The sequence below is a fragment of the Phyllostomus discolor genome, chromosome 7, assembly GCF_004126475.2.
Source record: "Phyllostomus discolor isolate MPI-MPIP mPhyDis1 chromosome 7, mPhyDis1.pri.v3, whole genome shotgun sequence".
NCBI lineage: Eukaryota > Metazoa > Chordata > Mammalia > Chiroptera > Phyllostomidae > Phyllostomus > Phyllostomus discolor.
This window is the reverse complement of record NC_040909.2, coordinates 15168036-15194500: the sequence shown is the minus strand read 5'-3', so window position 1 is coordinate 15194500 and position 26465 is coordinate 15168036. Positions and strand designations below refer to the sequence as shown.

General features: G+C 47.5%; 1 protein-coding gene and 1 non-coding gene across 2 annotated transcripts in view; one reads left to right on the top strand and one right to left on the bottom strand.

Annotated features, from left to right (window-relative positions):
- Positions 1-8494, top strand: part of GPD1L (glycerol-3-phosphate dehydrogenase 1 like) — a 37279-nt gene extending 28785 nt beyond the window's left edge. The window contains exons 6-8 of the mRNA XM_028518163.2: positions 1436-1669; positions 2036-2142; positions 8117-8494. Coding sequence (XP_028373964.1) covers positions 1436-1669; positions 2036-2142; positions 8117-8213 — 438 coding nt within the window. The 3' untranslated portion in view covers positions 8214-8494. The remainder of the gene's footprint in view (positions 1-1435; positions 1670-2035; positions 2143-8116) is intronic.
- Positions 4751-4989, bottom strand: LOC114502212. Its single transcript, XR_003685059.1, has one exon.
- Positions 8495-26465: the final 17971 nt, after the last annotated feature.

The window sequence follows — 26465 nt, the reverse complement described above, 5'->3', positions numbered from 1 at the left end:
AGGGAGGAGGTGACCGCCTGGAAGCCACTTCACTGGTCTGCTGTAGCTCACAGCCGCATGGAGAGACCAGAACACAGAAATTGTTTGTCTACAACCTCCACGCATCCATGTCAGCTTTCTGGTTATTTTTACAGTGTTTTTTTCTTTCTGTGTGGATAGCAATAAAAGGACTACCAGCAGCCAAAGTAAGCCCTAGCGTGATTACCGAGGAGGAGAAGATACATTTGGGCCCTTTCCATTCTGACCTGCCGGCTCCTCTGGCCGCAGGGCGGGCGGGCCTGTCTGTCTGAAGGAGATGAAGCCTCAGGAAAGCTCCTTAGATAGTTCTCATCTGAAGTGGCTTTGAGGCTTCGGTCCCTCGGTGAGCCAGCGCCATGTCGAAGTGGCCAGATCTCTTTCTGAGGCTCGTCTGGCCACACCAGCGCTGTGTCGGATGTGCTTTATCAAAAACTGCACACCAACCGGAGGAGACATTTTCCTTCCCCAGGTCCTTGTGTTTTTCACCCCATCCCTCCGATTTTAATAGGCCTCATGTTTAAAGAAATGTTCTCTTTCACTAATAAACTTTTTTTTGGAGGAAAAAAACACACATTTATCTTATTGTCACTGATTTCCCATTTGTTACCAATTAGCTTCATGTTTCAGTATCTCTCGAGGCACAAATCCGTATATGGTCACCAGATACTACAGAACAATGCTGGTGTAGTTAGAGTCAAAATACGTGCATTTTTCCTGGCATCACACGTCCTCAATGAAGGAGCAGGTACAGTGGGAAGGGACCAGGGCCTGGGGGCCCACCTGATGTCCCTGTGTCCCGAGGGCCCCTGTGCTGCCGTGCAGGCATGGCTCCTCATATGTGCTTGTCGGATTTTGCATTTGACGTGAGGCCTGGCCCAGGCACCGCCTGCTCTGCACAGCCTTCCCTGCTGCAAGTGAAGCTGGAGGCCCTCGGCGCCTCTCAGCACGCTTCCGTCTTCATGCCCCGTGATGTGCCTCCTTACGTCTCTGCCAACCAGGCTGTCAGCTCTTGAGGAGGATGTCTGTGGCTGAAGCTGTCTTTGCAGCTCTGCACGGAGGATACACTTATGATTTGTGTACTTTTCTTTATGCATGTTATATTTCAGTGAGATATTTGATTGGAAAACAAACCCAAAAGGTAAAGCAGTTTATGCAGACAGCATCTCACCGGAGACCACTATCAGCGCTCTCGTTTTCATGCTCCTGCTCGTCCACTGCTGCCTCCCACTGACCCCAGGTCCGGGCTCCTGCCCGGAACACAGTCCCTGCTTTTATCTCTCTCACTCATGGTCCAAGAGCAGAGCTGAGGGCACTGCAGGAACCAGGGGTCCCTGTCCCAGCCTTGCCCCCAACCTGCTCCACATGCTCACCGCAGTGCGTGTGTGACGGCATCCTGGCTTCCTTGTCTCCTTCGCAGAACATCGTAGCCGTGGGAGCTGGGTTCTGCGACGGTCTCCGCAGCGGAGACAACACCAAAGCTGCCGTCATCCGCCTGGGACTCATGGAAATGATCGCCTTCGCCAAGATCTTCTGCAAGGGCCAGGTGTCCACAGCCACCTTCCTGGAGAGCTGCGGCGTGGCCGACCTGATCACCACCTGCTACGGCGGCCGGAACCGCAGGGTCGCTGAGGCCTTTGCCAAGACTGGAAAGGTAGCCCCTGGCCTGCCCTCCCCGCACCCCTCCCTCCCCCTTGAGACCCCTGGGCTGGGGTGAGAGGCAGTCCATCTCCGCTGGACTCCTTCCCCACTCTCCTCCTGAAATAAGTGATTCTCTAGGCTTTACCATAGATTTGTTCAAAAGATTATTTAGAGAAAGGGGAAGGGAGGGAGGAAGAGAGGAAGAGAAACATCAATGTATGGTTGCCTCTTGGGTACCCCCTACTGGGGACCTGGCCTGCAACCCAGGCTTGTGCCCTGACTGGGAATCAGACCAGCGACCCTTTGGTTCACAATCACTCTATCCACTGAGCCACATCAGCCAGGGCTGATTTTTTTTTTTTCATTCTTTGTTGTTAAGACCATTGAAGAGTTGGAGAAGGAGCTGCTAAACGGGCAGAAGCTCCAGGGGCCTCAGACCTCCGCTGAAGTGCACCGCATCCTCAAACAGAAAGGGCTGCTGGACAAGTAAGTCACCATTGCCCGTGAGACCAGAGAAACGGTGTCATCCTGCTTCTCTCGTGACCGCCAGCCCAGTCGGTGTCACGGGCACAGCTGTGTGATAAGTGTGCCAGAGCTCTGTGACATCATATCCATCCTTTGTGTGGCGTGCACATCTGTGGCAGGAAACGTCCGCCCACCCTGAAAATGGGTGTTTACACAAAACCCGAAACCAGCTCGACTTCAGGAAGACGAGCTCAGTTCTTCCTATTATACAACATGAAGTGTAAGATTCTGGTTTGTTTGGTAAGAGCTACGTGTTTTAAGTTTCAAATTTAAAAACATATATTTGCTGCTTTTATAAAAAGATAAGATCCTGCTAATAAGCTGCCAAACAATTCAGAACAGAAGGAAAGACACGTCTCCCCAGATTTTTACCACTAGCAATGCAACAACCTGTGTTGGGTTTCGGTGAGCAGCCTTTGCAGCCGGTCCTCGTGTGGATGGACAGACGGATGCATGCATGTGTGCGTGCATCCGGCCTCCACCACCCTTCCAGGCTGGTCACATGTTCAGGTGGGCTCGGGTCAGCTTGATTTGCCACCCAACCGAGGAAGTCAGCCCAGTGGCACCACAAAAGCTGCCCGACCTCTCTGAGGCTGCTCCTGGCCTGCTCCTGGCCCTTCATCTTGCTGATTCGTTGAGCCTTCCTCCATAATCGTGACGCCAGTAGTAAACACTTGTGCAGCGTATTCTGTGCATCCTTAGCTCTCTGTGGTACTCTCTGGGAGGGGAAGTCTGGTGGCCTGGGAGAGTGGGGAGCTGGGTGATGGGCAGTGTCTCTCGAGTGCGGCTCCTTCTTCCTCTCAGGTCAGCCCAGGTGTCTCCTGCTCCCAGCCCGGCACCCTCCCCTCCCCCTGCTCTCCTCTTTTCGCCCAGTGCAGATGGACGAGCCACAACATTCCCTAAAGGAGGTGGAAAATGAGGGAGGACAGGGCATTTATCTTCCTTCTTTAATTTGCATTTTAGTTTTCTGGAACGGCTTTCATAGCCGGCCAGGCAGGGATGGGAGTCGTAAACAAGCCCCCGAGGAGGGGAATTACCTTGAAATCGTGACCAAAAGGAAAACACCTCTGACACGCACGGTCTTCTCACATGTTTAGCAGCAGACAGCAATGCATTCGTGTGTGGCTGGCCCACTTCCACGGCCATTAAGTCTTTATCATAAATGTGTTTAAAGTCTTAAAAAAAAAACAAACCTGGGTCTTTGGTGATGGTTAGTGTCTGCCGATCACGGTTTTAAAGTGGCATCTGCGTGCTACCAAGGGGGACGTCTGATAGGGCTTTATGAATTCACAAGGCGGCTGGCGGTCTGTACCTGTCGTTTCACTTCGGAAGGATACAGACGGGAGCCAGCCTTCCGGGACCAGGGCTGACCTGCCCAGGTTAGAGAGCAGGTGTCGGCAAGCAGGTGGAACGCGGCTCTGAGCAGACGCCTCTCCTCAGTCGTGTCCCGTTTTCTTCCTTCTGATGAGAAATCGAACAGGCTCTCCCTGTGCTTAACGAGCCTCCGGAGGGAGCACCCCGCTTCTCCCAGGCCAGGTGGTAGAACCCCGCGGGACTCCCCCGCCCCTGTGCCTGCCTCCCACCCCTGCACAGGCAGAGCTGAGTTCTAACGTTCTCCCTTTGTACCACCTCCTGCCTTGATTGTTTTCCTTTTTCCATCCCAGCTGTCACTATTGTGGTCCTCCTCTATTTCCCTTGCCCCTCCCTCCCCCGTTGCAAGGGAAAGAGCAGTGAGCAGGAGGCAGCATTCAAGGCCACCTTGTGCCTTACTAGCCATGTGGTCATACACAGGTTACATGTTTAGCTGTTCTGTGCCCCCATCTCTTTATCCCCAAAATCAAACAGGTAGACTAGATGGTTGCCCTGGGCCCAGCTCCCTTGAGTGGTCAAATGTGAGGCCCGCTGTGGTCTGCAGCTCTGGGGTTGGCATGTGAGGCAGCCCCTCTCCGTGCAGTGCAGGCAGGCATACCTCATTCCGTCACACCTCACAGACGGTGCCTCTTTCACAAACTGAAGGCAAGACCCTCCACCCGGAAAAAGATTTCTTTACTTGCTGTATTGCAATGCTTGCTTTTGTGTGTGGCTGGCCCACTGGCTTATTACAGTGGTCTGGAACCGAACCTACAATACTCTAAGCTATTCCAGTACCTATTTACCTTTCTCATAGCATGTGCCATTATCCCCTCCAACACCTTCCTAAGTTGAAACAGGCTTCCCTTTGCCCTGGACACCTCTTCTCAGACTCCTGTGTACACTGGCCTGTCCTATGTACATCCACCTGTCCTGTGTACATCCACTTGCCCTGCTGTTCGGCCTGCCTGACACCCTCTTTGACTTGCATCTCAGCCCGTATCACCCTGAAGGCAGGTCTGTCTTCAGAGAAGCGTTCTTTCACATCCTCCCACCACAAATAACGTCCCCTGCTTTGAGCTTACTGTTTACACCAGCAGTTAGCAGACTTTTCCTATAAAGAACCACATAATAAATATTTAGTCCTCGTAGGCCAAATACAGTTCTCTGTTGTCTTTTGTTTTTCTTTTTTTCACTGCACAGCACCCCAAGGAGGGGCTTCTTTGTAGGATGGGAGCTTTTCATCTTGGTTTGGCCCCCTCAGGGCTGGGGCCGCAACCTGATCAAATACAATCGATGCGTAGGCGGGAGGGAGGCACGGGTGGACATGAACTTGCCTTACACCCCCACACATACACTCACATCCACGCGTCCACTCACACGCTTGGCCCACATGCACCGCCCACGCGAGGCACAGCACACAGTACCTCCCCCCAGGCTGCTCTCCCTCCCATCTTCTTTTTCTTTTACAGAACTTTGAAAATGTAAAAACCATTCTTAGCTTGCAGGTGATACAAAACCAGGCCATAGGCCAGACTCAGTTCTCGGGCTGTGGCTCCTTCTTTAGGCAGTAATGCTACTCAAGTGCTATGGACTTACTGCACAAACACACAGTTTACTTTCACTCTTCAAATGTAGAAGGAGGGAGCACATCCTTGTGGTTAAGAAATGTCAGTCATATAAAACGGGCACCCGGCGAGAAGAGAGTCTTCATCCCGCCCCTGCACAGCAGCGCTCCCGGGATCGCTGCGTGCGCCGTTCCCGCCGCCCTGTCAGGGTGCGGTGGGTACGGGCCTCCGCGGCCCCCTGCGTCCCCGCTTTTCTTCTTTGTTTCTCCTTCAGAATACATTTTGAAGACCGTTTTATGTCTGCATCTAGAGACTTACCGGCTGTGGAACATTCCACTGTAGGGGAGAACCCATCTCCCCCTGACAGACAGTAACGTTGTCTACGTTTTCCTGCTGTTACAGAATTCGCTTTATCACATTCCCTTGTCCATGCATCGTTATGTGTGAGCGTAAGGCATTTGTGCTGGTTGGCTCGGGCTGCCGTAACAGAACACCAGGGCTTGCCCAGCGGAAACGTCCCTCTCACAGTTCTGGAGGCTGGCAGTCTAAGAGCCCGGTGTTGGCAGGGTTGTCGTGGAAGGACCCCAGCCATATTGGTTTAGGGCCCCCTAATGGACCCTTTTAACTTCATGCCCTCCTTAAGGGCCCTATCTTCAAGTACAGCCACAGTCTAGGCACAAGCGGGGAGGACTTCACTGTGTAAGGGATATGAGTTAGCTCATAACAATGTCATAAGGCTCTTTGAGGGCCGAGGCCCTCTTTACAACACTGAACATTCAACACTGCACATTCCTGCACCTAGTTGATGCCGAACACATCATGAGTCCTTGGTATCCACTGGTGGGATTGCTGACTGATTGGTTTATGTCAACATTTTTCTATGAAGTACTGCCTTTGGTCCTCCTTTCACCTCTAACCTTATTTAGAGTTCCCCCAGGCTGATCTAATTGGCCTTGTAGCATTTTGTATTGTAGGAAATTGCATGGATGACCTTTCTCCTTACACTCCGTATCTCTAAGCATCCCATCAACAGAATGCGTTTTGGAAAGGCTGGCTGTGAAAGTTGGGAGTGCTTTGGGCTGCAAGAGCAGTGCTCAGTTAAAAACACCTTGAACAATAGGGTGATTTTTCTCACATAACAGAGTCTGGAAGTGGACCGTATTGGTGCCGCCTTAGTGCCTCTGATTTACTCGTAGAATCTCAGTCATCCCGCTGTCCTTATCTCAAAGCCTCAAGAGGGCTGCAGGAGCTCCAAACATCACATACTCACACAGTTGCACTCAGCTGCAAGAGAAGTCTAGAGGAGCGGATTTGTCCCCCCAGTGCCTGTCAAGGAGAGAAATACCTTCCCCAGAAACCCTCAACAGATGTATATGTCTTGGTAGCTAGAATTTACTTACCTTGCTAGTTTTAGGTGAAAGAAAGTCTGAGAGAGTGAGCATTAGTCTATTTCCAACCTCAGTAAGGAGAAAGGGGGTTGGGAATGGTTTGGGGTATCCACTTACTACCTGCCACCCTGCTTTGGGAACATATACGAGTCATTCTCATCCTAGGAACAGAAATGAAGCCATAGACATACAGTGGAAGGGGCCAAAATCTCGGGGCTCTGGCCCCCACTCACAAGAATTCATTCAGCAAATACTCACGAGCACCAGCCCCTTGCTGCGCACTGTCAGGCCCCAGGAAGCAAAGGCGAACAGAACAGACTTGGGCCCTGTCCTCCTGGAGCTCACAGCCCAGGGCCTGGTGGCCATCTGTGGCTGCATTTATAAGCTGTTTTTCATTACCCACCGTGTGCCAAAGGGATTGTGAGACTTCCCAGCGCTAATAGGCTGCGGCGTCGGATTTGATTAAGTCTCTCTGACTCCTAAAGGTAACAACACATTCTGAACCTTTAAAACCCCACAATGACAGGCTGTCATAAAGGCACACGACCTAAGCTGTCATTACAGGATTCTCACTGGGTGGTTTTCAGGATGGCCTCTAACACTCTTGATCCTGTCAAGCTCGCTTTGAGCGGTGTGGGTGCGTGCACGCGCACGTGCAAAAGCCTGATTGAAATGAGCTTTATTTCCTCGGTGACACCTGCCATAATTCTTGCTGAGCCAGCTGTACCTGGGATAATGTTATGTTTTCTTACAGTGGATTATTAACCCACACCTTCACACCCTCTTCCATTTAAAACTTTCATTTATACGTGTTCACATCTTCAAAGAAAAGGCAAAATACATCCAGCCTCTGACATGAGACTGTGCTCTGCTAATTGCGGGTCCCCACGCCGATTCTCGCAGGAGGTTCCAGGCTGAGTTATTTACGGTGATGTGTGGGCTGCCTCGTCCTCATCCTTTCTGGAGAAGAGAGAGCAGTACCTCCTTGCAACTTACAATTTACCCTCCGGTCTTTTAAAATAGTGACAGAAGCCCTGGCCAGGTGGCTCAGTTGGTTGGAGTGTCATCCTGTACACCCACCAAAAGGTTGTGGGTTCGGTTGTGGTTTTGGTTCCCCGTCAGGACACATACCTAGGTTGCGGGTTTGACCCCTGGTCGGGTCGTGAACGAGAAGCAACTGATCGACGTTTCCCTCTCATATCTCTATTTCTCTCCCTCTTTTCTCCCATCCTCTTTCTCTAAAATCAATAATAAAAAATGTCCTTGGGTCAGGATTAAAAAATAATAAATAAATAACATAAAATAGTGACAGAAACTCGGGCTCATTCTAGATTTGACCGAGAGCCCGAACCACAGCTCCTCGTGTGAATGACCGCAGTGACCCTGTATGTTTACCGCCTGACCCGTTTGTAGGCACGGCCTGCCAGTTGGGCAGAGGACGGTGCGGGTCGTACCGAGATGTTACGGCCACCAGGGCAGAGGCGCTCTGCACACCAGATAATAAAGGGATGTGGGAGGTGGTCCCCAGTAGCCCCCTAATGTACAGTCCGTCATGACAGAGAATCTGAATTCGTTGTACAAAGTAAACCAGATGGCTCAACTGGTCTTTTCGCATTTCCCCCCTCCTAGGTTCCCACTGTTTACCGCAGTGTACCAGATCTGCTACGAAGGCAGGCCCGTTCAGGAGATGCTGTCTTGTCTGCAGAGCCATCCAGAGCACACATAAGGAGGATCGTGCGACGCGCCGGGCAGAGCCCTGCCTTTCCGATGAGTCTTCTGGGTTCAGGTGGAAACTGGGACTTGGCGGCCAGATGTTTGCTGGCCTGTAACCCCATCATGGATGTGTATGAATTGTTACAGGCTCGTCTTTAGATTTCAAGAAGCAGATCATTGGCTTAAGATGTACTGAGCAACTAGACGCACATATGTGAACACGTGGGTGTGTGTTCATTCCTCGTTCTGTGGGTGTTTTTATGAACCAAAATTAAAAGTCCTTTTTAAAAATTACTTTGAAACTTTCCCACTGTGGTAGCTTATAAGGTTGGGACTATGTCAGCTAAATTTCTTAGATCGACTTCATTTGTCCTTGAGTGAAGGGATTTCCACCTCCCCCCACCCCCCCCCAGCCCCCGCATTATCTGGATGTTAAAATTTAACCAGCATTAATAACGTGGTAGAATGGAGGAGCGAGTGTGTTCAAAGATCAACAGACTAACTTTTAAACATTCTCTCCAAGCCAGCATAATGAACAACTTTGATTGTGAGTTGACTTTTTTTGTTTGTTTGTTTGTTTGTTTTAAACAATCAGGTATTTTTAATTAGGTAATCCACTAGGTATCTTCCTCTCACTGCAGTTTTCTGCATTTTTAGCCTCTTTGCTCTTCATTAGCCACTAGCGCGTGCTTTCACAAAGGCTCAGCAGCGGCAGAAGACAGAAATCTCGTCTGGGATTTCCCCGCCGTGGCTGACACGTTGTGCTGATCGGCCACACGTGGAGGCTGCTGTGTGTTAGCACTTTCGGGCAGGCCTTTCCTTTACGTTTCTCAGGTCCTCTGAGAGGGGGCGCTGTTATTCCTCTCAGAGGATGCTGTCTCTGTGCTTGGGGGGGGGGGGGCGGGGGCGCAGAACCAGGAGTCCAAGGTCCAGTGCTCCCCCACTCCACCAACGTGCCCTGAGACTTTCTCACGTGTCACCTGGCTGGTTAGGCCCCCAGCTAATTGGGTGTGGCCAGTGGCCCGTGTAACCCTTCCTGAGGCCACAAGAGGGCTTCCTGCCGCTGGGGTTTGTGTGCGGTGCTGTCTAGGCCAGCAGTTTTCAACCTTCTCCATCTCATGGCACACATAAACAAAGGACTAAAATTCTGCGGCATACCAAAAAATATATTGTTTGGTGATTTGACCAAAAAAATGGGTATGGTCAGGTATTACGTGTTTTTAAAAATTCTGCTAGCACACAGTTGAAAATTGCTGGTCTAGACTCAAAGTGTGTTCGTCACTGCGCCCAGTGCAGGTCCCCAGGTCCCGCTGCAGACCTGTGAAGTGGGGGGCGGTGTCTGTGCTTCCACACACCTTCCAGGTGCTTCTGGCGTTCACCACGGTTTTAGAGGTGCTGCTTTAGAAAATGTCCTTTAGAGTGGCATTTCTCAAACCGTGTGCCACAGGAAACGAGGGTCCCGGGATCCAGTGGTGGGTGGCTCTGGGCCTTCCCTGGCAAGGTCACGTGAGTTTGGGGAGAGCTGAATCTTGACGGTGTAGAATGTGCGTTAGCATGTCAGTAGGACGTGCTGATTTATTTACCCTCGCCAGTTCCAAATACGTTAGATTAGGAAGATCTTTGTTTTTAGAAAGGAAATTTGCCAAAGTGTCCAGGGGACACTGTTCTCACCTGAGGTGACCTTAAGATAACTCACGTATACCCTTCCCTCCCTGCACGAAATTGGGGTGAGCGCCTGTGGCCGTGTCAGGCCTCAGCTTTACGGTTCAGGTCTGCCGTGAAGCTCTGATGAAGCTTTAAGGTGACACCCGCAAGAACAACCTCGCTGAAACGCACATTCTGGGGGAATAAGTACTTTTAGTTTAGAAACAGAACAGGAATGACTGCCTCTCCCCCGATGAGATTGGTGTCGGGGCTGCATTCCGTGGCGCTTTTGATGAACTGTTAGGGAAACATGGATGTCACTGAGACATTCATGGGTTTTCAGCCACTTTCTGAGATTTGACCTTCTTTATCTTCCGGTTTGGGCTTTCTTTTCCCTGTGTCTGCAATGGTTGTAGAATAGGTTTTTCTGGGAATTTTTAAAACTCTATCCAAAATGTCTCGGGGGCCTCATAAAGCCCCATTCACAGACGTATATGAAGCACACAAAATGCTCCAGGTTTTATTGATTTTCGTGCCACCATTAAGTTAATCAACTTTTGCTTGTCTCGTGATTAATCCTTTTTAAAGTTTGTATGTACCCAGGTAACAAAGTGTTACTTTTAAGATGCATAAAGCACTGTAAGCTTCACATTGCGGTGTCTGTTAAGCAAGGTAACAGAGGTGAGGAACTCCCTCTTGTATGTTCTCATCTGCACTCAGCTTCCTGCCCCGGGCTTGTACTCGAGTGTTTTTTCTTTCCAAATGCTCTCAACCACTCGGAAGTCTGCTGACTGTACCTCTGGAATGTACTTGTATTCTGCACATCATGGAAAAAGGCAAATTTTATTATAAGTTTGTGCTCCGCTGCCTGTAGATATTTATTACGCTATGAGTTATCTGATTTTGTAACCACCTGTGGTCTCTCGCACCTGACTGACGATGGTAACGGAGGGAGACGCCCGGAAGAGAAGCTCCATGGGTGCGTTTCAGCAGCTACGAATGTAAAAACCACACTGGTGCCTCGCTGTAACCCGACCTGGGACAGTGCGGAACAGGTGCCTGCCTTGCAATTGGTGGAGGTGAGCTAAACCCCTGCGGTGGTTATTGCACTGTTTAGCTGCGACAAGGCCCCGCGGCATGGGCCCAAGGAGTGGCGAGGCACCCGTGTGCAAAGGGTTCTGCAGTTTTTCCATTAACTTTAATCTAAGAGCCTTTCACTTACATATGTACTGTATTTGTTTACAGACTATAGGTGGATATAATATAAAAACTTGGTTTAATAAACATTTAACCCCCCCTCCAAACCTGTGCTACTGATCTGATCTTTTTAAAAAATCAGTTTCTAACTTGATTTAGGTCAGCTCTCTTTTCCTTCTGAATTGTACTGCATTAACAGTAATAAAAAGGCAATTTTTGAAAGAAAGACTTCATCTCCAATTCCAGTCTTCAAACGCCTGTTTCTACTTGTCTGTGTTTCTTCCCGTTGCCTGCTGGGGTGGCATGGGTTGGTAAGACTGTGTAAACTTCAGGTGTACAATTCTGTAAGACGTCACCTGTACATTGCATTGCGTGCTCACCACCCACAGTCCATTCTCCTTCCATCACCGTGTATTTTAGCCCCCGCCCTTAGCTTTCCCAACCTCTCCCAACCCCTCTCCCCCCACCCTCAGTAACCACCATACTGTTGTCTGTGTCTGTGGGTTTTGTTTGTTTATTTTGTTTGTTCATTTGTTGCTTTCAGTTTTGTATCCCACCTGTGAGCACAGTCATGCAGTTCTTGTCCTTTCCCGTCTGGCTTAATTCACTTAGCATGACACTCGCAGGATCCATCCATGTCGTCGCAAAGGGCAGTGTCTCATCTTTTCTCGTGGCTGAGTAGTAGTATTCCACTGTGTACACGTACCACGTGTTCTTTATCCCATCAGCCGCCGAAGGACACTCGGGTTGTTTCCACGCCTGGGCCACCAGAATAACGCTACAAACGCATACACTTGTAGGGTGGAGGCCTTCCAGTTCCAGCCAGCCAGTGGACTCATGAACTTGAAATCTACCCTGGCCCCACCCCTAATACTTAGAAAAGCCAGGAAAATATAACCAGTGTCTTTTTATATGCAGGGCTATTCTCCCCCAAAATTTGAGTGAAATCCCCAGGAGCCCAAAACAAATAGGGGCATGACAGCCCGAGGAGTAAGGCTGACAGCCAGAGTAGCAAAGCCACAGTGTCTCCGTGGCTGCCGGCGCAGGAAGTGGGAATTCCCTCTACTGTCTAACGGCTCGGGTTGTAAAGATTACCCTGGACCTAGGGCCCTCTAAGGGCTACACTGTCATAGACAAAATGGGGTAAGGAAACCCACATATAGGCTGAAACAAGGAAGCTGGCATCCAGGCAGAGAAAAATGTCTCCTCTGAAAATATGTAATCATGAATCCAGCACCACACACAGGCTTGGGGTTTGAATTTTTATATCCAGGAAACCACAAGCAAAAAGTTAGCATCAAAATTGGAACTCGGGCTGGTAATACCAGGACGTAGCTAGCAGATGCAAACACTAAAACACTACAGTAATCCATGCTGGAGGCAGGCTGCACAGACTTCCTGCGAATAAGGTCCCACCGAGTATGCACTTAAAACAAATAAAGTCATTACAAACTCATTATGAGTTTGTAAAAGAAAATAGAGGTTTCTTTGAAAAACTGAGTTTGTGAAAGAAAATAGAATTTTTAAAACAGAAGAATTAAATGCCTAGGGTTTCAGATAATTAATGGAGCAATATGATAGATGCCCTGAAAGGTAATTTAAAAAATAATGACAAAGGAAGATTAAAGTATTAAGGACAAATCGCTATGGGGCAAAAAAATAACCAATCAGACTGATAAACAAGCCTGTTACAATATCTAGAAATGAACATAATTTTAATTATGTCATTGGGCAGATTAAAGAATATATTTGACAGAGCTGGAGATGAAATTAGCAAACTGGAAAATGGATCTGAATTTATTAACAAAAGCAGCAAAGAAACTATTTGAGAACTTAAGAAGCAGAGGCTAGGATAAGGAGATTCAGTGTCCATCTGGCAGGAGTTCCAGAAGAGAGAACCAAAGTTCAGAAACATCTTTCCATTTCCCCCACCCCCAACCCCTGGCAACACCATTCTCTACTCCTATGGGTTCACCTTCTTTGGATTCCACACATAAGTGAGATCTCAGGATTTATCTTTGTCCGGCTTATTTCACTTAGCATAATGTCCTCCAGTTTCAGCCATGTTGTCACCTATGGCAGGGTTTCCTTTTCATGGCTGAGTAATATCCCATGTGTGTTGATAGGCCACATTCTACCCATTTGTTCCTTGACAGGCACATAGGTTGTTTCCATATCTTGGCTGCTGTGCATGACACTGTCATGAACATGGGAGTGCAGACGTCTCTTCAAGATTCCAATTTCATCTCCTTTGGATGTACACCCAGAAATGGGATCGCCAGGTCACATGGCAGCTGTGTTTTTCATTTTGGGGGGAACTTCCATGCTGCTTTTCAGAGTAGCCGTACTACTTCACGTTCCCACCAACAGTGCACACGGTTCCCTTTCATCCACGCCTTTGCCGACACTTGTTCATCTCTTGTCTTTTATTAGACAGCCAAATTGACAAATTACAGGGTGCACTACGTTTAATGACAAGCTACTTTCCCAGTGGCTCTGTTTCACTCTCATGGTGTAAAATGCAGAGATGTTTCATTCCTTGGTTTTGGAAGGGGCACTAAAGAGCCACTCCTTTTGACTTCAGCTAGACATGGTTTCCAGCGTGACAACTGGCATGTGGACTTCCCTAAAATCTAACATGTCTAATCAGAAGCTTTTGAAATGTTGGAGACATCTGGAGGACACTCCTGTGTTTAAAAAGCACATGTTCTAAATCATGGACCTTGCTGGCATTAATTCTAGAGAAGGAGGGACATTTATGTACATGAAGTCTGGACTTAACTGTTTAGTCCTGGGGAGGAAAAGAACAGACAGGCACCCACAGGGGTACCATCCGCATTCCAACACAGCCTCCTGAGTCCAAATGAGGGCTGCCAAAACAGACACGATGCCATGGTGACTAACCAGTAAATCCTCCCAAATCTCTTGGTATTTGTGCAAGTTCCATCTCTTGTCCGTAACTGCTCAAACACCTTTTTAGCAATGACTTAGGGTGAATTATCCTAGCTGCTGTAACAAATAACATTGAAATCTCAGTGGCATGATACAACAATTGTTATAGCTTCCATAGTCCAGTGTGGACTCAGAAGGTGGTGTTGGGGGGGGGGGGGGGAGGGTGCATTTTTTCCATAGAGTCACATAGGAATCCAGGCTCCAAGAGGCTCTATCATATTCAACATACATATGGCTTCCAGGTCATCCTGGAAATTGATATCCACTCAGCACACAGGAGAAGAGGGAAGAATTGAACAGGACATAGCCCCTGGAAGTGAGGTTTTTTCTTTCCCATGTCATTGGCCAGGCCTGCTGGGAAGGCTGGGAAATGTAGTTTCACTGTGTATCTCAGAAAAAAAAATTAATTTCATGGGCACACAGCGTTATCTCTGCCACAAACAGCTATTAATATCTATCATAGTTTTTCCCCTTCAACATGTTGATTTCCTGCTTTTCACTGGCCATCACAGTAATCCTATGAGCTAAACAGCACAGATATCATTCCCACTTGGCCCTAAGGAAAATGACCTTCAAAGAGGAGTCAGCTGACTTGGCTAAGTGACGAAAGGGACACTAAAAGGGTGAGCCAGGGGCCAGAACCCAAGTCTTGCCATGTTGCTACACCCCACCCAAGCCAAAGGTAACCAGGCTTGCTTCAGTAACTCGACTCAATCACACCCTCAGTAAATGAGGAGAAAATGATGCTTACAGATTTTCATACAACTTCCTCAAAGACAACTGTTCACCAGTGACTCAGTTTGTATGTAGCTGTAAAAAGTTATCAAGACTATCTGGCAAATTTTAATGGGTGTTAAGAGAATAATATAAAATTGATTGCATACAATTCTGGACAAATTTCAGCCTTTATTTTTTCAAAAATTGTCTCTTCCTCTCATCTCTTCTGGAACTCCTGCCAGATGTAATAGGTCATTTCTCTCTGGTTGTTTTCTGTATCTCTCTTATTAAAATAATTGCTAAGGTAAGCAGTAGTAAAAATTACACATGCATCTCCGCTCACTTACGAGTAAATCTAGAAGATAAGATCCTACAAGTGGATATGCTGGATCACAGATAAGTGTGTTCTATGTTTTAACAGACACTGCAAAATTAACCTTCAAAAGGTGGCTGCAATGTACACTTCTGGCCTCGATTTATCTTCCCAATTACTTCTATAACCTCTATTAGGATAGGGGTTCCGCCCTGGCTGGCGTAGCTCAGTGGATTGAGCGCGGGCTGGGAACCAAAGCGTCCCAGGTTCGATTCCCAACCAGGGTACATGCTTGGGTTGCAGGCCATAACCCCCAGCAACCGCACATTGGTGTTTCTCTCTCTCTCTCTCTCTCTGTCTCTCTCCTTTCCCTCTCTAAAAATAAGTAAATAAAGTCTTAAAAAAATAAAAAATAATAAAAAAAAACCCACATCCTCAGGGAAGATTTAAAAAAAAAAAAAGGATAGGGGTTCCTTTAAAATAATCAGAGCCCCAAATCGAACCAATGCATTCAAGAAGTGTGAACCTAGTATCTGCCAAGAATTTAGAAGACTATCCTAACAGTTCCACTGTAAAAAGTAAAATTTTACTATTCAAAGCTACAATTTTGTTAAAGCAGCCATCTTACTAGTAGCTGTAATCGTTGGTGATGCTAAAAGTTTACATAGACACAAAAATGGGTCTTGTAAGGGAGATGTTTGCCAGGAATGTTGAAACAAGAAACATTAATAATATCAAAAGACAATACTACAAAATCACCGTTTAAGCAAAACCCCAGACGGCTCTTAACAAAAACATAAGCTGACATGGGTTGGGTAAAACGTTTTGTCTGAAGAAATTCCGGGTTCCCGGGAAGAAAACACAGTGACCTGTGACCCTCCTGTCCACTAGGGGTCACTCTTTGGGAAAGACTTTTTCTTAGGCAGTTGGCAAGCTGCAAAGAAATGACGTCATTCTTACTGTGACTTTTCGGTCAAGTTTTTACTTCACGTGTTTCTTATGTACTAAGCTGAGTTTTTGCTTGGCAGCTGTCGAGAGTCTAGATTTTATCTTGACTTTTTAATTCAACACCGACCACAGATTTTGATGTATGGCGATTTTACTCTCACTGTGCCCTCCGTCCCCTTAGACGTCTGTTGGGCTTTGCTGCGTCTGCGCCTTTCCCCTTCCTTGAGGCCGGGCGCCCATGCCCATCCGTCTCCGCTGAGTCCCTGTCTTCTTCTCCCTCTCGCCCCAGCACAGACATTCTGACGAAGGCACGCCACCACCTGCTGCTTTCTCTTCGCTCTCAGGAGAGACTGCAGGAACGTCCCTGGGAAATACGACTTCTCAAGGAGGGAACTTTCATGCTTTAAAGAAGTTCCAGCAGATAGGGTGATAGACATCGAAAATAAGAACCTCCACACATTCTCATTTCCCTCTGGTTTCCCTGTTCTTTTAGAGGCCAGTTTGCTGTGAAGCTAAGGAAGTTCAAGCTTCAAGATCTTGACTTGCACAAGTACCTTCTAAGGCCCTATACCTACCTTTGTTTTCTTCAATTCATAGTCTTCTTTAAACTTTTATTCATTGATTGAGAGAGAGAGAGACATCATTTTGTTGTTCAACTCATTTATGCATTCATTGGTTGATTCTTACATGTGCCCTGACGGGCAACCTTGGTATATCAGGACTATGTTCTAACCAACTGAGATACCCAGTTAAGGCCATATTCTTTTTCTTTCTTTCTTTCTTTGTATTTTTTTAAAGATTTTATTTATTTTTAGAGAGAGGGGAAAGGAGGGAGACAGAGAGAGAAAATTGGTAGTGTCCCCATCTCTCTCATGTCCCTCTCTCGTTTCCCCCACCTCTCTCGTGTCCCCACCTGGGGACCCAGTCAGAAAGCCAGGCACGTACTCTGACTGGGAATCGAACTGGCAACCTTTTGGTTCACAGGCCGGTGCTCAATCCACTGAGCCACACCAGCCAAGGTGGCCATGTTCTTTTTCTTAAAGAGAGTTTCTTGCCCTCAACTTGCAAAACCTTTGGCCCCTTAAAATGAGTTCACACTCAGTTTCAGGATTTTGGAATCGAGTGGGGATTCAAATGTTGAGCCTGTGTGACTTGGGGCAAGTTACTTAGCCTCTTGAGACTTCAATTTTCTTATCTATAAATAGTATCAGGTTTTGAGAGAAGTCAGAAAACAAGTAATTTGCTTTTCACAGTTCCCCGAACACATTAGGGAACTTCAAGATGGAAAGTACCCAGGGAGAAAAGGCCATCCATATTTGGTTTGAATGGCTCGGTCCCCTCAAAGGGAGATGTCCAGAGGCAAGAGACCAGTCTGGTCCACAGATCAGAAAGGAATGAGGCGCGAAGGTGTTGTCCAGGTGAGGCCGTCAGAAAGCCAGAGCAGAGTGAAGGGGTCACCTGTGAGGCAGGAGGAGAGGGGCATGCAGGGCTCAGTGATGGCTGCGGAAGGGAAGGCTGGAGGGTCCAGGGCGAGGTGCCGACAGAAGCTCACATTGCGCTTCGGGGGGGAGGGGGTTTTATCACAAGTAAATCACACTCGTTCCTCAGGATTTACTCCCTTAGGCCCTGTTCTCATGTTCTTCCCAGCTTTACTGAGGCTTGATTGACAAATTAAAACTGCATAGACTGAAGATGTAAATGTGACGGTGGTGTATGCCTGTGTTGTGAAATGACTATCACAAGCCATTTGTCACCCATGTTTACCTTTGTGTTGTAGTAGTGGTGGCAAGAACCCTTAAGAAGATACAGTACAGTGCTATTAACCAGAGTCACCAAGAGGTACAATAAGCCTGAGAACTTACCACTGAGTTTGTGTCTGCCGACGGACATCTTTCCATTCCCCAGCCCCAGCCCTGCCCCCAGCCCCACCCCCAGCCCCGCCCCTAGCCCTGCCCTTGGCTGTCACCAGTCTACTCTGTCTCTGTTAGTTCACCTTGTTGAGATTCCACGTGTGAGTGAGATCATATAGTATTTGTCTTTCTCTGCCTGGCTTATTTCACTTAGCATCATGTCCTCCAGGTTTGTTCACGTTTTCACAAATGGCAGGATTTCCATTTTCCCCCTTCTGTTGTGTGTATATTGTGAGAGGAAATAAAATACCTTTTGTTTGTCCATTCATTCATTGGCAGACACGTAGGTTTCCATACGTTGGCTTTGCAAATAATGCTGCAACGAACTGGGAATTCAGGTATTTCTTTGAGATACTGATTTCATTTCCTCTGGAGATCGACGCAGCAGTGAGATTCCTGGATCCTAGGGTAGCTCTAGTTTTAATTTTGGGGGGAACCTCTGTGCTGTTTTTCACAGCAGCTGCCCCGCTTTATATTCCCACCAACAGTGCACAAGGGTTCCCTTCATCCACATCCTTGCCGACACTTGTTACCCACTGACTTTTTGGTAACAGCCACCCTAACAGGTGTGAAGTGATAGCCCACTGATGACTAGTGATGCTGAACACCTTGTCTTGCACCTGTTGGGCGCCACACTCACTTGCTTCTGCCCTCACAAAAGCGTGAAAGCCCGGGCCTGTTTAAAAAGCAATTGTTGCAATGCCCAGAGGCGTCACCTGAGGGCAGCACTGCACAAAGGTAACGCAACCAACAGCATTGATTCAACAGATACTTATTGAGGGCACATAATGTGCTAAGCGAGTTTGTAACTATGGCATTGACCTAGCCACGGAAGTCAGGGAGGGCTTCCCTGAGGAAGCACGCCTTGAACCAGGATGCAGGACAAGTAAATAGGGGAGGGAGATGTTTCCCAAGCGAAGGGAACAGCACATGGCAAAGCCATGCCACAGTGACAGGCCCAGTGAGTGAGAGGAAAGGACAGCGAGGCAGAGGCTGAGGAAGTGCGTGGGGTGTGGAGGAAGGTCAGGGTTAGAACTAAATTTCTACTTTGCTAATATTTATTGAGAGGCTGCTATGTGCCAGACACTTTCCCATAACATATCATTGTCAAGGCAGGTGGCATTAGTCCCACTTGACCAAGGCACAGAGGCCTGGCTACTACCTACCTTTCTCTAAGCCACCTCTGCTTACCAGAGTGGCTGCTAATCCCTACCTTTCTCTCTTCCCGTTGAATGTCACTGATCTTCCCGTGCACGTGTCTTTCTTTCCAGCTGGGCTACCTCCGAGTCAGGTGGTTCTGCAGATACGTGCATGTCCCCGGTGCCCAGCTGAGACCCAACAGCGAGGGGCCGCTCCCTTCCGGGCCTTCCTGAAGCAATACCATCAGTGAGGTGTCAATGACAAAGACATGGAGAGGTGCGGGAGTCCCATCATGACCCTCCCCAAAAGGACATCCTTAGCCATGAGACTTTTCAGCTGATCTCCAGCCCCTGGGGTAGGGCTTGGCCATGTGACCTGCTTTGCCAATGCAAGGGGGCAGACATGACGGTGTCGCTGGTCCCAGAAATATATCTACACATTTGCCGACGTGACTTTCTCCTGAACTTTTTGCTCTCTTTAGTCTCCCTTCTAGGAAATAATAGGAATCATTTCAATATGTATATTGCATTTAGTAGCTCAAATGTATTTATTTTTAACTGCTGTCTCATTTTCCATTATATGACTAAACCCCAATATAATGACCTGTTTCCCTATTGATAGCATACAGGTTGAAGGTTTTTACTAACACAGAGAATAATGGAAAATATGCCTATGCATGCCTCCTGTATAGATGGATGAGACCTCCTCACCTGTACATACCAGCAAGTCATACACACCACATTTACTGAAATATTGCTACATTGCTTTCCAACGCTTTTGGACCAACCCACTCTCCCACCAACAATGTATGAGAACTCTCCTTCTCCACATTTGCCATCACTTAATATCATCACACTAATTTTTGTAGGGTTTTTTTTTTGCCAATCTGGTGGGTCTAGAATGGTATTTGCTTGCTCTTTGAATGTTTATTTTGCTGATTTCCAAACAGGTTTGGCCCATTTCCATGTGTGCATCGCTCTTCCTGTTTCCTGTGCTGAGCACTGCCTGGGCACATCCTCTGTGTATCTTCCTGTGGGGTTGTGTGCCTTGAAGAACAACATCGCGCTGCTCCTACAAGTCTCTGTATAACCTTTACATTTTATGTTACAATTCTATACATCATGTATGTCTATATAATACCAGAAGATAGCATATAAAGAATTCATGTATATTTATATGCAACACATAAAGAACTGTTTCTTTAATATGTTTGGCTGTTTATATGCACTGCAGAGACCTTTATCCAGGAAATTTTAACAGCCTCCTGGATTGAGATATAGTTCACATCTCATACAATTCACCCATTTTAAAAATGTGTACAAGTCAATTGTTTTTTAGTACAATTTTAGAACATTTTCACAACCTCAAAAAAAAGTCCCTATAGCCATTAGATAGCATTCCTTTATTCCGTCATCCCTCCTAAGCAGCCACTTGCCTACTTTCTGTCTGTATAAATACGCCTATTCTGGATATTTCATGTAAGTGGAATTACCTAGTGTGTGGTCTTCTGTGACTTTTGCTTCACATAATATTTTCCAGGTGTATGCATGTTGTAGTATGCATCAAAACTTTATTCCTTTTTACAGCTGACTAATAGTCCATTGTAGGACTACACCACATTTTGTTTACTGATGCACCAGTTCAAGTAACTAAAATGTAACTGAAATTGAAAATTGTTTTTCCCATTTCTGCTCATCTGCTCTGACTGCTTACTCCTATCCTCTTCCCGCGCATGATAAGGAAGGCTTTTTAACCGAAGTGATAACAAGCTTCAAATCACTGGCTTCGAATTGTGCTTTACGGGTGAGAACCCGTAGCTCCAATCCCACCATGAAAGCGCTAGCCCGAGGCACCCTTGCCTCAAGAGTGCAGCCCCCGATGAGTGCTCAGCGCCAGCACCGCCTGAAGCTCGTTAGACATGTACTCTCTCCAGCCCTCCCCGGACCTGCCTGAACTGGACTCTGGCGTTAAGGAGATCCCCTGGTGACTCGAAGGCCCATTAAAGTTTGAAAAGCACTGCCGCGTACCACTGCTTCCTCCCCGGAGCCTTGTCCTGCAACCACGTGAAAGGCTTTTGAAACAGTGCCAAGGACCTGCCCCCTTGTCAGAGACTCAGCTTTCAGGAGTCTCAGGTGGGGCCCACTGAGACTCTCCAGGTGACTCCACTGAGCAGCCGCATAGCTTTGTGGGGCCATCCCGACCGTTTCTCTGCTGACCACTTTACCTAGGGACTAGTTATGCTCCACATTTTCAGCCCAGTTTGCAGCTCTGTTTAGCAAAACTCACTGAGCAGCTTTCCGGGAAGGATCCGTGTGACCCTTTTCTGAGGAACTGGAGTGTGACGGCCAGTTACACCTTCTGCTCTCTGACCCCCCTCGCTGAGTAGGCGTTCAAAGCTCTGTTGACAAAGATGGCCTGTGTTTCTAAGAAAACACAGCTGAGGCCCCTGCAGAGGGTGTGCTGCCAAGACTGCGCTGGTTTTTCATGGTTCGCATTCAGTGTCCAGTGTACGAACTTGCTCCGCCAGCGATGGCTACTACCCGCAGCAGCGCTTATCCAAATATAACTTCTCCCTTGCTCCTGCCAACAGATTAAGTACAGTAGGAACAAACATCTTGGGTACACACCAGGATTTGTCTCTTTTTAAATAAACCCCGTCTCGATCTTATCTTCGCTAAGGAAGCTGCAGCCACAACAAGCTGTCAGATCTACTTCCCTCCCTTCTTTTCGTCCCTCTGAGGATTTCCCGTCCTCCCCCTGGCTTCCTCCTGTGCATTTAGGGTTTGGGGATCTTGCGGCAGCAGCTCCAATAACCATCCCGTGGGGCAGGTGGGCTGGATGGCCCCCACCTTCCGTGGCCACCAAAGTTTCACCACTTCACAGGGCTTGGTCTGCGCCTCTTGGCCGTTTATAATCCTGCCCTACATCTGCCTCAGATCATGTCACAGCGGTGCCCCGGCACCATGGCTGAGGCCACTTTTCAGAGTTCAAGGTAACAGGAGGGATGGGGAAGGGAGGTGTTTCGTTTTGTGCATCCAGTCATTAACCATCTCACAGACACATGCTCAAAGTCCTCCAAACTTTCTGTCTACATTATTTTCAGCCTCCCTAGAGCTTGGTCCACCTCGCCTTATTGAAAGGAATGGCCACGCAAGAATCACAAGAATCAAAGGCCCCGAGGTTCGTGAAATCCACACCGAGCAGGGCGCTTCCAGGTGTCGAATAGCTTCTTGGGTTCTCTCCGTGGGGAGCTGAGTTGCTAAGCTGTTAACTTGATCTGTTTCTCTCATACTCGGCCAAAGAACCCTGCTTTATTTCCCAGCCACCAAGTGCTCAATCTCCTGTATTCGTGACACTTTGCTAATTCCAACTCGGGGACATGTCCCTATTTCTAAAGCAGACCTCTTGGGGGCTTTTTAACTAGTGGGGTCCTCAAACCTGGGCAACTCAAGGTGGGAGTCTCAATTTGAGAGAGGTCAGGCCTCACTTGACCCATCATTTCAAAGCTCTGTCCGTGGGGCCAGTTATGTATCAACAGCATCCAGCGAAGCTTGCTCAGTGCGGGGCAGCCCCGGGCCTGCCGCCGGCAGTTACTCCCGGTTTTGATCTTTGTTAAAGACTTTTGCTCAATTTGCTGGTACACTGCCTCCCTGATCCCATTACAGGTGTGCACCTGTGCGTGTGCGTCCTTTGCAAATAACAGCCTGTTCTTTTCTTTCAGCCAGTCCTTGCCTACCCTGCCCTTTTAGTTTTTTTAAACTGGTTTCGTTCTTTTAAATTAGAGCCCCAATAAATAATTCAGTCATCTGAGCCTGAGGTCCCTGCCTCCTGGAGGTAGGAGCACATGCAGGTGGTTTATGGGTGACTTCCACAGGGGGGCGCTGAGCCTTTCTGCCGTGGGATTTTGTTTTCCCTCCAGGAGAACCCACCGCAACTCCTGATAGGCCTCTGAGGCCCCTCGCCCATTCCTGCCTGCGTGCTCCGGCCCCCGCTGGCTGACGTGGATTTGATGTGAACGTCGCTTCTTGCACTTGTTGTATCTGCAGGAGACTCTGTGTTCTAGTCGGTTCAGAGAGCCAGGTTCTTTGTTTGCTTCCAGTACAGAGCCTTCTCAACAACAGCTGGGAGTGTGTGTGTGTTGTGTAGGTGAGTGGCGGGGCGGGGGCAGGGGGGGAGAGAGAGAGAAACACAAAACAGTGCCCATGGGTTGGTTTCATTTGATCTTTCTGCCTAAGTTTCTAGGTCTTCCGTTTATCTGTCTCTCCCCCTTCCTCCCCCACACTATGCCACCTCCCCTCTTCTTACCCCTCTTTCTTCTTTCCTTCATTTCTAACCACTCACTTTAACAGACCTTAATACAGAATATTGTATTTAACTCCAAATTAATAGAACTTGATAATTTTTTGTGTGTTCTCTGTAATTAAATAGCAACAGAATAGAATGATTTCTTCTTTTTTTTCTTAAAGAAAGGGTGGTAATTAAAATGCTTCTCTTCCCCTTCTTTTTTAATGCCATATATATATATAGATATATATATATATGGCTTTATAGTAAAAGTTTTGATCACCCTGTATGACTCCACTTTTTTCATTTTTACCTTAAAGTGAGAACAATTTCCCATGGCATTAGATAATCTTAGAAAATGTATTTATTTGTCAGCCAGTGGCATTTCAGTGTTTATTTTTTAATTTTAGGATAGATGACCTAATTATATCCATTGGTTGAATTGCAAGTACTAAAATTACAGGATTTAAAAGGCATTTTTTTAAAGATGTCAATAAATACAACCAAATTGCCTACCAGTCATGTCGGTGGGCCCAGCTTCCTGCCCTTCTAGCTGACATTGAGCCATATCTTGGAAAATACAACTTTGCTCATTTAATAGGTGGAAACAGGGTCGGTATTTTAATTTGCATTTCATCAAGTACCAGTACATTGAAAACTCAGAGATGACAGCATTTAGAAACAGAAAGTAGTTTGCTCGCAAGAAATACGATACTCCAAAGGACCTGCTCATCAAATAAAAAATACAGCAGGTCATTAAAGCCAAACACTGAGAAATTACCAAGGTGACTGAACTCATGATTGGTACGTTCGTTACTGAGAACCAGCAATTTTTTCTTAGAGGGTTATCATTTCTACAAAGGCCGTGGCTAGTCTGCAGACAGCAGCACTGCAGAAGTCAGTAATAAAGTTGTTTGCATGAGATAATCAGCAACTTGGGCAATGAGTTTATCATTTGGGGAGGGGTAGGCTGGAATTAGACAGGGTTAAAAGTGTTCACTGTCCCCTAACCAAGGGACTTAATGAATGCAAGATGTGAATTTTGCTTCCATGCAGCAAGACATTTTGTGTGTAGAACGAATCATGTATTTTATTTGTAACTACACCCAGGGTGGGGAAAAAGTATATTTACGGTTTAAGTACACAAAACAGAGAGCTTATTCTTGTGTTATTAGTTATTAACTATTGTATTATTTTCCCTACAAACCACTGTCAACCTACCTTGGCCCCACCCTCCAGTTTACATCTTTCTTTTCAATCTGGATGCCTTTTGTTTCGTTTTCTTGCCTCATTGGCTGGTTGATTCGCTGAATGTGGAAGAGAAGTAGTGAGAACGGATGTTCTGGCCTTGTTCCTGATCTTAGGAACAAAACCTCTGTCATCCAATCAGTGTGACATTAGTTCTGTTTTGACCAGGTTTAGGAGGTCCTTTTCTAGTCCTAGCATCTCCTGTGTTTCCATCCTGAAAGGGTGCTGGATTTTGAAAAATGCCTTTTCTGCCCTGGCTGGCGTAGCTCAGTGGATGGAGCGCGGGCTGGGAACCAAAGTGTCCCAGGTTCGATTCCCAGCCAGGGTACATGCCTGGGTTGCAGGCCATAACCCCCAGCAACTGCACATTGATCTCTCTCTCTCCCTTCCCTCTCTAAAAATAAATAAATAAAATTTAAAAATCCTTAAAAAAAAAGAAAGAAAAATGCCTTTTCTGTGTCTGTTGAGATAATCATGTGGCTTCTCCCCTTCGCCCTCTTAATGCGCTATATGGCACTGATTGATTTTCATAGATCACCAACCTTGCATTCCTGGGGTAAATCCCACTTGGTCGAGGTGTGGAATTCTTTTTATGCACTGCTGAATTGTGCATGCTAGTATTTCAATGGTGATTTTAAAGTCTATGTTTGTGAGATGATGGCCTGTAGTTTTCTTATGCCGTCTCTGTTTGGTGTTGATACGAGGGCGATGCTGGCATCACACAATGAATCCGGGGAGTGTTCTCTCCTCATCTGTCTTTTGGAAAACATGTTATTCATTGTTCTTCAAATGTTTCGTAGAATTCACCAGCAAAGCCATCTTCAGGTGGGCAGCATCCTTTCCATCTCTTCACTTGCTACAGGTCTCTCCACGAGCGCTGTTCTGAGTGGTCACACAACACTGTACCAGACGGACGGCCAGTCCTCGGATTCCTTGTGGGGGAACCCAACACAAGGAACAGGGAAGCGGCTGTATTTACACTTAAGTAGGCCTTTTCTTCAAAAGACTTCTTGAGTGCCTCTGGTGGGTTCCGTGCTAGGCCCTGAGGCTGCTGAAACCGACAAGACGGTCACAGGAAGGGCCCTCAGGAACACCAAGTAGACACGTTGATTTTAGATGTGGGTTCGGGTGGCCCCTGCTGTGAGTCAGAGGAGACTCGGGTGTGCTGGCTGGTCTCTGGGCCTTTCTCAGCTCCAAACAGCAATGTCTGGAGTCCTCTGGCACTTTCCTCGTTACTGAACACTCTCTCTTATAAAATCTCATTACAATAGATCTGTTAGGACAACTTGGCAAAGTTCATCATCCCTCTTTCCAAAAGCTGAGAAAAACAAGGCTCAGAGAAGACCAGCGTGAATTCAAACATTTAGGTGCTGCTGCTCCTGTACCTGCCGCAAGTAAGGTGCTAGGAGACAGTGCCCAAAGGATGAGGTCCCGGCCATCAGCAGCTCTCGGTCTGAGACAGAGAGAGGCGAGGGGTCCGAGGTGCACTTACGTGTTACAGGTCTTTGGTGGACATCTCCCCAGGGCGGCACACTGGCAGAGTCGTGGGTGGCTCAGGAAAGGCCTCCCCACAAAGGAGACCCATGAGCTATGGCTGGGAACAGCCTGGCCATCATACCAGGGAGTCTGAAAAGTCTTTCAAAACGAGGGTGACCGTATGCCCTGGTTTTTCCAGAATAATCCTAGTTTACTTGCATTACCCCCTTTTACTCTCAAAACACCCATTTGACATTCGTATGGTTTCAAAGTATTTCTCTGACAGATCGTTATAATTACAAAGGGAAAAAGAGTGACTTTAGAGTGGAGGAATCTGGCAGACACTGAACCCAGTGACCGAGGTTCACGTCAGCACCGGTGGGCCAAATAAACATTATGCGCCTCCTGATACAACGTGCGGAGAGGGACACGGCAG